Source organism: Solanum dulcamara, chromosome 7, assembly GCF_947179165.1.
Source record: "Solanum dulcamara chromosome 7, daSolDulc1.2, whole genome shotgun sequence".
Taxonomy (NCBI): domain Eukaryota; kingdom Viridiplantae; phylum Streptophyta; class Magnoliopsida; order Solanales; family Solanaceae; genus Solanum; species Solanum dulcamara.
Window position 1 is genome coordinate 944,455 of NC_077243.1, and position 13,964 is coordinate 958,418.

At 30.7% G+C, this 13,964-nt stretch overlaps 1 protein-coding gene across 1 annotated transcript; it reads right to left on the reverse strand.

Moving 5' to 3' along the window:
- Nucleotides 1-3,098: 3,098 nt before the first annotated feature.
- Nucleotides 3,099-5,775, reverse strand: LOC129896000 (pollen receptor-like kinase 3). Its single transcript, XM_055971808.1, has 2 exons — nucleotides 4,449-5,775; nucleotides 3,099-4,118 (listed from the first exon to the last, which is right to left on the reverse strand). The coding sequence occupies exons 1-2, from the start codon at nucleotides 5,773-5,775 to the stop codon at nucleotides 3,436-3,438; spliced, it is 2,010 nt and encodes a 669-aa protein (XP_055827783.1). The 3' UTR covers nucleotides 3,099-3,435.
- Nucleotides 5,776-13,964: the final 8,189 nt, after the last annotated feature.

Genomic DNA, 13,964 nt, shown 5'->3' on the forward strand with positions numbered 1-13,964 from the left:
TAACTAAAATATTTTTAATACAATAATATATTACGTTAATAAGAGAAAAAAACAAAAAATAATTATAATAGTTTGAAATTCAATGTATTATAGGCATGTTTCAATACATGTAGTGAATATATAACTAAAATATCTTTAATACAATAATATATTCTGTTAATAAGAGAAAAAATAAAAAATAATTATAATAGATTTTGAATTCAATATATTATAGGCATATTTTAATGCACGCGGTGAATATATAACTAAAATATTCATAATGCAATAATATATTTTAGCACCATTAATAGAAGAAAAAATAAACAATAATTATTATATATTTTGAAATCAATTTATGATGCATATTATATGCATCTTTCAATAAATATGGTGAATATATAATTAAAATATTTTTAATACAAAGATATTATAAGTATTATATGTAAATTTCAAACATTTGAGTACTATTTAAAATTAATTTTAAATTAGAATAATTAATTATTATTTTTAAAAAAAGGAGAAAGAGAAAGAGAAAAAAATAGATAGGAAAAAAAAAGAAGCAGCAAGCAGAAAGGGGGCAGAGAGAGAGGGGGGGGGTAATGAGATGATTTTAATTATTAATTAAAATAAATATGTTATAGACCGTAATAAAAAAAATACTCTGAAAAGAATAATTATTAATCTAAAAGAGTTCATTTATTTATGTAAAAATTCTTTTAATAAATGTAATGACTACCCCTTGCAAACAAGACATATAAAATTGCATAACTTTCAGGGCGTCGGGAGTTTAAAAGGAAGAAGTAGAAAAGAAACAAAAATAGGGTACTTTACCTAAATTTCATAGTGAAAAAGTCCAATTACAACTTATCCCTACTTTTTCTTAAATTACCCGATTTCCCTAATTTTTCTCAGATTTCTGATACATTAGTGGTGTTTCTGATACATCACGTTTTGTGTACATAATAATTAATGTTGTTGATTTATTTATGGAAAGGTAACTTAAATCAAGTTAAGTTTTCTTCTTTCAATCAATTACTTAGCTAAATAAGGGAATTAACTCATACAAAGCGTAACAGTTATGAGGGACTTAAAAAAATTAAAAAACAAAGCATAGGATTATTGGCGGAATGGCGGCGGAGGTGACTGTCTCGCCGATGGAAGACGATGAAGAGGAATCCTATTTAATTTCCCCTTCCGATGCTTGGATATATAACTGAATGGAGAACCAAAGCTCCTGCTTAATGCTTATCTCTGCTGCAGCTTCACATTTAATGAGTGTTGAGTCACGTTTTCTGAAATTCAAAAAACAGAGCATATGAGTTTGATACATTAGAATATATGATACAAAAGTGACCTTATGTATCAGAAATATTTATGTATCAAGCATTAAACATTATGTATCAGAAAAATATATGTATCAAGCATTAAATCTTATGTATCAGAAAAATTTATGTATCAAGCATTAAACATTATGTATCAGAAAAATTTATGTATCAAGCGTTAAACCTTATGTATCAGAAAAATTTATGTATCAAGCGTTAAACCTTATGTATCAAAAAAATTTATGTATCAAGCATTAAACCTTATGTATCAGAAAAAATTATGTATCAAGCATTAAACCTTATGTATCAGAAAAATTTATGTATCAAGCATTAAACCTTATGTATCAAAAAAATTTATGTATCAAGTATTAAACCTTATGTATCAGAAAAATCTATGTATCAAGTATTAAACTTTATGTATTAGAAAAATCGTAAAAAATTGAAGACCTTATGTGTCATGTACATAATAGCAAAAACCTTATTAGAAACCTATGTATCAACATATGAAATGTTTATCAACACTTAAAAATACAAGAAAAGAAATCTGATACATATAGACTATATCAGATATGGTTAAAAGATATCTGATACATATAGTCTGATGCATTTATTCGCTGCATTAAGGTCTGATATATTTGAATAATTCATATCTTTGAAAAATTAGGTCGTGTTGTAACACCTTCGACTTTCTCCTCTGCTTTTTGAGGTGATTGCTGAACTATAAATTTCGACTTTGCAATTTGAGATTTTGATTTTGTATGTAAAGTATCCATAATTAATGGATCGTTGAGATGCTTGGATCTAATCTCTTTATACTCTTCACCAGAAGAATCAGACTCCGATGAAACAAGAATTTTTTTATTTTGATTTAATTATGTGAGACCAACACTAAATGATGGATATGATTCCATATGTATGAGTGAATAGAAGATTAAAATCAACAAAAATATACAGTTGAAATCAATGGAAAATCGAAGGAGATGGAATTGAAGTGAGATTCTAGAGAAGGAAGAAATTGAATTACCTTATTTAGAAATTTGAATTTCAGAAAAATATGAATTGAAATTCAAAAAGAAACCGTTGTATATGGAGCTTCAAATTAGGCGTGAATTTAGGATAGTTGGAGAGAAGGAATGAGATGTATCAGTGAGTTGGAGAGAGAATTAAAAAAAGAGGAATTTTTGAGATTTTTATAAATGATAGGGAATAATAGTAAATATAGTAATATAAGGTGTATAGTTAGGTAATTTTCCCAAAAAAATATATAAAGAGCAAACTCTTGCTTTCTCAGGCTAAAGCCCAATGCCCAATACTTCATTATAGCACTTCAAACAAGGCCTTTGAATGGTTATAGTCCAACATCTGAACTTTGCAAGTCTTTTGTCCCATAAGATTATAGTCCAATGGCCAAGAGTTTACAATTCAACCAGAGTTTGCATTATGTTAGAGTTGTCTGATTGGATCTTCCATATTTCTCTATTTATTGTGTGAAAAAATGAACATATAATGGCACCCAAGATTGTGATCTAGTGATTAATAAAGTGGGTTGAGACCTATGAGCAGATTTAAAATAATTTTTTCTCATCTGTCCTACTCTTGATAGGTAGAGTTACCTGGTACATATTGCTGGTAGGAGATGACGGTGTCCCTTGAAATTAGTCGCACAAGCTAGTCAGACACCATGACATTAAACAATTACTACACCTCAATCCCAAGCAAATTGAATCCACTACATAATCCTCACTGTCCATGTAACATGGTCAATGATAGTATTTTGTACTTGGAATTTTTGGTCTACAAGAGTTAGTAGTCAACATGGTAGAAACAGGAAATTGTATTGCATATACAATTCTAAAGCAAGAATTAAGCTCTTTCATCTCTCCACAGGACGCAACTTCTCCTCTCATTTCTTGTTCTACAAGGGGAGATAATGGGGCATCTAAAAGAGGAAAAAAAGGAAGAAGAGAAAAATACAGAAACTGAAACTAAAACTTAGTCAGTAATATATGTACTAGAACTAGTGGAAAAAAAAAGAAGAAAAAACACTATCATTAGTCTGATGACCATAGGAGAAGCTGCAATATCCTTGAATTATCGGAGTCTGCTAAAATTCCTAATGATTTGGTGTTCCTTGTTAGGATTGTGAAACTTGTATTTCAGCTGGAGACGGCATTATCTCAATTGCTTGTCCCGTTTGAGACTGAGGCGTTGTTGTTATTGTTTGTCCTGTTTGGCCTCCTCCGTTTTTTTGTTGTATTTCTTCAATCCTTCTAATGACTTCTCTAACATTTATCCTCTGTTGTGGATTACTCTCTACACATGCTGCACCAATGTGAATTAGCTCCTTAATTGAACTCATTGAATCTTTCGCGCTTGCTGTCATATCTGGATCAGATAATTCAACTTCTCTTCCCTCAGCAATCGCGGATTTCACCCATTGTGCTATGTCAATCCCTCCTTTACTGGTATTAAGATATTGTGACGGAAACTTCCCTGTTATTATCTCAAGAATCACAATTCCAAGGCAATAAACGTCGCATTTGGGTGTAACTTGGTTATTTTGTACTGCCTCTGGTGACTTGAACGCGATTAGTGCTTGAACTGCGTGAGCGTTGCTCATTAAGGAGTAGAATCCGTAACCTGTGAGTATTGGCTCGTGGTCTGTGTTTATGAGTATATTGCTCGATTTCAAATCACCATGGGGCAAATCAGAAGAAGAAAGTTCAGTGTGAAGATAACTTAGTCCTTGAGCTACTCCTTGTATAATTTTTAGACGCACTGGCCAGGTGAGCTCAGCATGGGGCAGCCCTCTTTCACCTGTGAACATTCATAAAGCAGCAGGAAACTTCATAAGCAATACTTGTATCACAAGGTAATCAAGCACAAATTAACTAGCGCGAAGAAAATGAATCTTTGGCCTAATTAAACCTCAATAACTAATTCATGAGGTGAGGATAACTCAAATCAGCCCCTCAAGTCCTCAACTAATTAGCATGGAGAATATAATATGAAATACTTGTAGAAGTTTTTGGCTTCTGGCCTCCTATTCTACGCACATGCGCAAAATTAACAAAATGAGTTATTTGTACACAACCTTAGCCCTGCATTTTTATTATGACTTGATAAATTTAGAGCTAGGTACTTTACCGTGCAATAGGTACAGCAAACTTCCTTTTGGAATGTACTCATACACAAACAACTTCTCTTCCTTGCGATGATGGTAAGCCAAAAGTGTTAGAATATTTTTATGTCTCAATCTTCCTAAACGTTTAACCTCTGCATCAAAACCATCTTTTCCAATCTTGTTCATTTCTTTGATCCTCTTTACCACAACTGTCAACCCATTTGACATCATGGCCTTATAAGAAGAACCCAATGGTCCATTCCCTAACACCTCTGCAGCAGCTTTCATCAAATCTGCTAAACCAAATTCACCCTTATCATCATTCACCATTATCAAATCTCCTACACGTTTTCCCACTATCGACCCTTTTCTAATTGAGCTGCCACGTCGACTTAATTCAAATGATTTCTTACTATGACTCGAAATTCGCCTCCCAAGTGATGGCTCCTCAAAACTTTCAATTGCAGCACGATGATTTTGTTGGTAGCGACATATGATGTATATTACTATGATCATGATCAATAACAGAACAATTGATGATACCATGATCCACATTGAGATGTTTTTATTCGAATTACTATCCGAACTTTGATGAGTTCCGTTATTTGTGTTATTATTAGTGTTGCTGGTGCTATTTGTGGCCTGAGTACAAGCTTTGCCTAATTTCTCCCCACAAAGCTCGGAATTCCCCTTAAACGAACTCTCATTGAATCTTGACAAGGTAACAGGGATTTCCCCTGTCAAGTTATTGTTAGAAAGATCGAGTGTTACTAATGTCGACTGGTTTGAGACCGGCGGTATTGGACCTGAGAACTGATTGTTCTCCAGGTGCAATTCAATGAGATATTGCAATTCCATCAATGATGACGGAATTTCACCACTAAATTTGTTGCCAGAGAGCCATAACTTCTTCAACGACTGCATTTTTTCGAAGTAATTTGAAGGAATTTCACCAGAAAATTGATTTTCCGACAAATAAAGACCTTTCAAAGCACCCATTCGATTGAATTCTGGAATTGGCCCCGAAAATGAATTGCTTTGAAAACTAAGCGTACGCAGACCAGGCATTTGTGATAATGCCTCAACGTCTATATTACCGGATAAATTCGTTTTACCAAGAAGAAGTCCTGTAACCATTTTTTCCTGACAGAAAACACCCAACCAACGAATATTTTTGTCACAGGGATCCGTTCCAGGTTTCCAAGAATCCAATGAAGCTGCATTTGTAAATGATTGTTTCAGCTTCAACAAAGCATCAGTATCGGAAACCGAAATTATTGTGACGGGGTAATTGATCAAGAAAACAATGGAAAAAAGACATGTTTTGATCATAACATGAAAAATGTCCATGTTATTTCTTGAAAATTTTATTCGTCCCCGTTATGAAAATTTCCAAGTAAATTTTCATTTGTTAACTAAGAGAGAACAATAGAAATCTACTTGTTTGGTTGATTTCTGGTTTTTTGTTACGTAGTATTACAATTATTTTTCTCCTCTTTTGCATGTTGGGGTGATGAAAGTGGGAAGGTGCAAAAGAGCCAGGAAATCAAGGACCACATGAGACTTGCAGTAAGAAACAATTGATTAACCGTTATTATCGTTGAGTTTGTGTGCAGACATTCAACCTAGAATAACTGAAATCTTCTTTTTAATAACAAGTTAATATATACATTTAGTATTAACAAAATAATTATAGGTATTACTACTAATTTAGAGAATAACTTAGGCAAATGTGTAAATTTAGAATGTTTTCCAACTAAATCAAGGGTTGTGCACACCCAATAAGAGGGGGTAAAAAAATGAATCATGCCAAGTGTCAACCTCTTTTTTCTGACTAAATTTTATTAGGTTATTTTTCATGTATTTATTTTATTTGAATTTGAAAATTTTGTTTTTTTAGATTTTGCACTACACCTGATTATTTCAATCCTAACGCTTCAAACAAAATGAGAAAAAAGGGTCCGGTCAATAGCATAGCTCTTTCTAGTGAATTTTTTCCTCTTTAATGAATTTTGCACGATGAAAATCCGGATTAATAAATACATGAAATATAATTTCAAACTTTAATTCTAAAATACTCTAATTTGAAGTCGCTAGCCTTAGTTATAAACTTTTGGTCATGTTGTGCTATCCCGTGAACTTTCAACAATTCTACTTTCATACGTAGGGTCCAAATCATTCTCTTCCAAACGCCCATTTCGTATCGTCCCACAACTAGTTATATATAATTAGGATATTATTTTCGTTTCATCATAATAGTTGTCTACTTTTTTTCCTTTATCGATTTCTTAAGAAATCATAAATAAGAATAATAGCATTACTAGTTTACCCCTTAATAAAGCTGCTTCTTTTATTTTGTAACTTTACAACTTGTTTTCACTTTCAAAAAAAGAGTGAATTGTAATGGTAAAATAGAAAAAAAAAAATTCTATCTTGATTTCAAAATTGAGAAAATAATTTAAGATAATTATTTATAATAGGGAAAAAGATCAAAAATGCCCTCGTACTATATAAAATGATAAAAAAAATACCCTTCGTTATACTTTGATCTATTTATGCCCTTATTGTTAGTGAAATGGGCCAAAAATGCCTTTAAGTGTAACGAAAGCAACAGAAAATACATAAACGATTTAATTAGACTTAATTAACTTTTTCATTTATTTAATTTTTAATTTGGCCTTCAAAACATACCAAACTAGCAACGAAGAAGCCGAACCAGAAGCGTCTGAGCAACACTCGGCAATCTTCGCACGAAGAGAAACTGAAAAGGTTTTGCAAACTATTTTATAAGGAGACACCCAACGCCGAGCCCGTTTGGGTCCATCAAGTCATTGGTGTATAGTCCCTCAATAAGGGACAAAAGAGCTACTTATGCATTGGTTTGTCAAATCCTCAAATATAAGTTCACACATTCAATAATATTTGTTAGTGCGTTTATTTTTGAAAATCTTATTTTCTTATAGTATTTGAAGGCCAAATTTAAAAACCAAATAAATGAAAAAGTTAAATTAAGACTAATCAAATTGTTCAAGTATTTTTTGTTACACTTAAAGGGTATTTTTGACTCATTTCACTAATAATAAGGACATAAATGGATCAAAGTGTAAAACGAAGGATATTTGTGATTATTTCAAATAGTATAAAGGCATTTTTAATTATTTTTTCTTTATAATAAGATAGACAACTAATATGAATCAGAAAAAGTATTTATTAGGTAGAAAAAATAAACATACCTTTGTGGCGTAACTAATTCTTTTGGCACATGAAGAATGTGTAGTCCGGTGGTTGGAGTTGGAATCACCTTTCTTACTTTTGAAGAATAAGTGTTGTCTCTTCGCATTTTGTTTTGTGAAGAAATTTAAAATTTGCGAAAGTACCCACATCAATTATTCTGTTTATGTGCATCCAACCAAATTTTTGAATACATCATTTCATACCCTATAGGAACAGAGCCACGTGGATGTAAAGAGGTTCATTCAAATTCTTTTGATAAGAAAAATATATTGTATATATTTTTTTGTATTTAAATTTTTATATTTTAAATTTTTTAATGAAAATTTTAACTTATCGTCACGCAAAGACTACAAAAATGCAATTTGTGTTTTGGGTTTTAAAAAAAAAAGGTTGGGACACCATATTGCAACGTTGGTTTCTTAAAGAACTTAGAATTTCACTTCTCAAAAAGTCAATTAGTATGAAAAAAAAGTCGTCGTCTACTTCTTCTAACAAAAAACTCGTTTATTTTTTTCTATATTATTTCAAAAGTCACTCAATGTATCATGTAAAGATCTGTCAAACAAATATTGATGTGGCATTTTATTTATTAAATATAGACTTTTAGCCCCTTCGACCCGCTCCTATCCAAAAACCCGAACCCTCTAAAACAAAATATCTCTTTGATTACTTGAACTTGGAAAAGAAAATTGAGTTTATGTATCATAATTATAACTTAATACATACAACTTCTAGATTTGTTTAACTAATGAGTATTTTATTTTTGTTCAGTTTTGGGTGATTTGTCAATTGGTCTTAACATTAATTATTGAACCACGATTTATATGTCTGAATTATCTTTTACTTCCATTGTCTTAATTTATCTAACTTTTTTTTACTTTTTGATTTGTTAAAAAAAATGTCATCTTATCATAATTAGAAATAATTTATTTTTAAATTATTATTTTTACTCTTAATGAAATAATTTATAGTCGCACAAATATTTAAGATTTCTTTTAGACTAAATTTTTTAAAAGTTTTTTTTTCTCTTAAATTTATTATCGAGTCAAATGATATTACATAAATTGCAATGGTGGAATATGATATTTAGGCTAGCTATAACCTAGCCGAGACAGTAACAAATTAACAGTAATTGTAATAGACCAAATTTGCACAGCAACTGCCTAAAAGAAAATTACGAGAAAAATACATAAGTTTCCCCATTAAAACTTTTATAGAAACAATGTGTAGAAGTGTACATATTATTGGTTCATATTTTGAAAGTTGAATACTAAGCAGCTGTTTGACTATTCGATATGAAATTATGTTATGATATTATAAGATGAAGTTGAAGTTTATTTTGGGTAATTTTTTATGTTGTATGTTTTTTCGTAAACATAAAAATTTCATAAATTATAAAACTATTAAAATTGTCTCAACTCTTTATATAATCTTACTAAATAAATAAAAGTATATAAAATCGCATAATAGCTATTCTAAAAAAATACAATATTAATTGATCAAACTTTAATTCAATAAAAAAAATGAAAATAAACTGTAGTGTACTACTCTTTAAATAAATTTGATCAAAAATAGTGAATTTGGTGCATATAAATGGTAAAGAAGGAATTGACGGGAAGAAATAGTAAATTATACGTTGGTAAGAATAATCGTTATATGAGATATAAATGATTAAAAAGTAATGGTATGAATTATAAATTTTAGTCATATATGAAATAAATGGTTAGTAGATATAAATGTGGGTCTTTTTTTCTTTTACAAAATATAAACTTGTGGGTTAATATATTTGTAGTTGAAAAATCCTAAATCATGATTTGAAATTTCTAAATCATACTTTCTGAAGAATTTGAAATTTCATCTAATGATATGAAATCATAGTGAAATTGTATGTCTAAACACTGATTTCATCTCATAATTTCGTATCGCGATATAAAATCACATTTTCAAACACATACTAAATCAAATTAAATTAAAAGTATTCGTATCGCGATATAAAATTACATTTTCAAACACCTAATAAATCAAGTTAAATAAAAAGTAGTGAACTTAAATGGTGAACCAATTTTGGTGTCCTAGACAAGTTAGACCTTAAAGTAGTGAACTTTTAAATGGTGAACCAATTTCGGCAACCTAGATAAGTTAGATCTTAATAGCCTGTTTGGATTGACTTATTTTTAAGTAGCTTATAAGTTGAAAACTGCTTATAAGTTAAAAAAAAAAGTAGGTGCAGATCAATTTTTTTTTGACTGATAAGCTGTTTTTGACTTATAAACTGATTAAAATAAGTTCATCCAAATAAATTCAACTATTTATTGGGACTTATTTTAAGCACAAAATAACTTTAAGTTAACCAGTCAAGCACTCAAAAAAACTAAAAATAGCTTATAAGCGGCTTATAAGTCAATCCAAACGACCTGTAACTCTAAGTTATTGAATAAAGGCCCTTTGAAATAGCCCCAAGCTAAGTTTGGCAACATACATTTAGGGAATCGACACGTTTACTAGTACTCCCTCTTCATTTAATTTGTCAATTATATCAAAAATATATTTTTATTTACTATTTTTAACATATTAAGATTAATTTTTTCTTTTTAAATTTTACTCTTAACATTAATTACTATTATCCAAATTATTTTTAAGATCTAAAATTCAATTTTAATCATTATTTTTAGAGCAACGTGCAGAGTCTAAACTAGACAAGTAAAAATAAAGGAGTGGTAATTTATTTGAAACTCCTTTCTTACTTTTTGAAAGTCAATGAATGATTGTTAAACGAGTCGTTTAGTTCGAAGACAAGTTATGATAAAATTAGTTATGTTGATATTAGTTATCCTAGTATTATTTCTTACAGAATTAATGTTTAATTTATTGTATTAAAAATAATATGCAATGCATAATTTCTAAGAATGAGTTGTCAATGATGTGAAATTGATGTGTAAAAGAGATTTAAGGGGAATATTTTTGTTATTTTAACTATTTTATGTCGGGATAAGTTATTCCATCGAGAAAGACAAAAATAATTTATTCAAATACTAATTATTAATCTTAAAATAAATTATTCCAAATTTTATAACAAAATAAGAGATTAAGAAATAAAAAATTATTTTAAAATTATCTATTCGTATCCATCACACCAAACGTGTTCTGATATTTTAACTCAAAATATTAGATATTTTGCATTTGCTAAAGGAATCGACATACTTGTCGTTTAGTATTAGCAATGAAACGTGTTTAGTTCGTTTGCTATAATTGCGTGGGCTTAAATTTCTTTAGATTCATATCAATCGTCAACAAAATATGGTCCCTTAGCTTCTGCAAGTTGGACCTAGCAAACTTCAAGCTCAACTTTGCCATCATTTACATGCTCTACAAACAAATAGCGTTCACACTTATTTTCCAATCATATATATATATATATATATATTTTTTTTTGTTCAGTCAATTTACACAAAGTAAATCGATCCTACAAGACTTTCCAAAAAAAGGCCGTTCGATGGATACATGAAAGCCACACGATTACTTTTGACTACATAATCATGATTGTCTACTAAATAAATTGAATGAGTAGGCGAGAAGGCTAGTTGCCCCCTCTTTATAAAATTTAAATTTTCATTACATGGTGAATTTCACCCTAATCTTTATATTAGGTGTGCGTGCGTGTATATATATATATATATTTGCGTTTATTTTTGCTATAGATATAATAAAGTATGGTAAAATAACTGATATCTCTCTTCTATTTTAGTTAAGAAATTTGGATTCAAGTTCTAAAATTGAGAAACTCTTGATAAGAAGCGTATTCTTTCTTAAATAAATCATATGCAATGAAAATTTAAATTAATAGTATCGGTGAATTCGAGTACAAAAACCGCAACTTTGCAGAAAGGAAAATATTAGTCTAATTTGTAAGGCAATAACACAAACGTGCATCTATAGTTTACCCTTGATCTCAAAAATCAAACTATACACTCTTTTTTGTTCTTTCAATTTTTTTCTTTTTGTTGTTGAAAAGTCAAAAATAGTGGGTGGGCGATGGGACTAGAATAAGTTTCCATTTTTTATCAAATGATGCTCAATATTCTCCGCGTGTTTTTATTTTTATTTTTATTTTTTTGAAAGAATAAGACAAATTACTTAATAAAATCAAATAAGTGTAGCTTAATATCATTTTCGACAGCACAGAGCAAGGTTATAAAACTGTATTTGATCGGCTGAATCTCACACTCACAGTTCGACAGTTTAATTTATTTATTTATTTATTAAAGTAATAAATAACATTGACCGACGAAATGATTAGTTTTTTAATAGAATATTTAACAACATATTGTTGTGAAAGTAAATGGATAATTTTAACATTAATTTCATTGCATTAAAATAAAGGAAAATAACTTCAATAGGAAGGGTATTAAACACGTTGACTTCGTAAAGTCCGTAAGAAAAAAATTATACTCACCACTTTATCTACTACTTTATTATCATTAAACACGATTCAGAAAACAACTAAATTTATATTCTTTGCTCAATATTGGTTGCAACAGAAAGCGTACAGTAATATATTATTAATAGCCTATACCAACTGAGCTAAAAGACACTATTTTCTGGTGGCTATAAAACAATTCAACTTTTGCATCGAGAGGACAACGAAAATAAATTAAACTTTTTTAAAAAAATTTAAACAATGATAGCATATGAAGTGAAATTCAATAAGTAGAGTTTGGAGAGAATAAAATATATGGCAGATCGGCTGTTGCACTCACTTTGTAGATTCAGATGCACAAAGTAGCAAATAATACCTCTCTAAACATCTTCTCAGTTCCTTAGTAGTTGATTGGTGAGCTTCATTTCTACCTAGAGTTGAGTTAACTCTGATATTTATATGCAATATGGGTAGATTGAGATCCTATCCTGGCAATCATTTGTCAGATTCTAGTAGAGAATTCAAAGAACCGTAGTGATATTTTTAATATGTGTATATCATTGTTGAGAAATGATTCCAAAAAAATACTTGATCAAGTCTTCAGGGAGTTAGTTGTTAGTTTCTTTTATTCTAGTAAGTTTAGATAGTGTTGCAGATTAATAGCTAATCAGTAAATCAGTAGGTTAGTGGACCTAAATTTTAGAATTTTCAGTTTGATTCTGAGCCTATTTATAGATAGGTCTTTTTACCTTAATTTTGAATCAGAAAGAAAACATTGCAGTAGTTAGTTACTTCTCTTTTGCTCAGTTTTTCTGTTCACTTTCTCCTTTAAATTTTATTTTTCTATCCAACAATCTGATATCAGCATTCGATTACTTTTTTTTTATTATAATTGAGTGAATCGTGAGACTCATATCAATTGAGTATTTGAGTGAAACAAAAGGGGACGTGTGAGAGCAAAAAAGAAAATGGCAGTGAATGGTATTTCATCATCTTCATAGCCCCCTACGCCAATTTTCACTAGTGAAAAGTATGAATTTTGAAGTATTAAAATGAAAACTCTTTTCAAATAAAAAGAGCTTGGAAACTGGTGGAAGAAGGCTTTGTGGATCTAGCAGGCTGTTATACCCCGTACTTTTGTACCTTGAAACGTGTTCCTAACCTTCTTGAAAATGGTCACGTGACCCCCTACTGTCCACACACATCAAACAACTCTAAGAAAAGAAGAATGTGATATCCCATGAGAGGGAAGGTTGGAAATAGGGCTAGGAGAGTCCGGAAGGAGTTGGAGGCCAAGTAACGAGTCGTAGGACTCGACTTACCTACGTAAGCTACTAACTTAGAAGTCTTGCATACTTAAGACACTTGAATACATACCAAGCTTACGTAGCAAGGATTACATAGGTTCTTAAAATAAGATGAGACTATGAATCCACGCGGAAGAGGAGAGAATGACACGTGGCAGCAAGAGGAGGCACCACGTGGTAGCTTGGGAAAGTGACACATGGCAGCAGGTGAACCACCTACTTGCGGTCAAGTAGGTGACCCACTTGCTTGGGGGTGGCCCCCACAAGGACATGTGGCAGCCTATGAGGCGTGGTATAGATACGTGGCCCAATAAGGGCTGGGCACGTGTCACCCTTAGGGGATGACACGTGTTACCTCCTAAGCCAACATATATATGTATGTTATGTGATTAATAACCTTATTCTTTATCCAAAATTCAGCCAAGAACAAAGAAGAAAACCCTAAAGCTAAGAGAGAGAGGTGGCGGATTTGGGAGAGAAATGGTGAGTCTCCAATTTTTCCCCATGAATTAATTATCTAAGGTGTTCCTAGATCACGTGGAGGTGTATATATGTAGATTATGATGACTAAAGAGTCATTT

What these genes read in the sequence shown, in the direction of transcription:
- LOC129896000 (XM_055971808.1), bottom strand. Translation starts at nt 5,775, where the DNA reads ATGGACATTTTTCATGTTATGATCAAAACATGTCTTTTTTCCATTGTT. An exon ending in TTTGCTGTACCTATTGCACG is followed by an intron (nt 4,119 to 4,448) that starts GTAAAGTACCTA and finishes GAATGTTCACAG; the next exon opens with GTGAAAGAGGGCTGCCCCAT.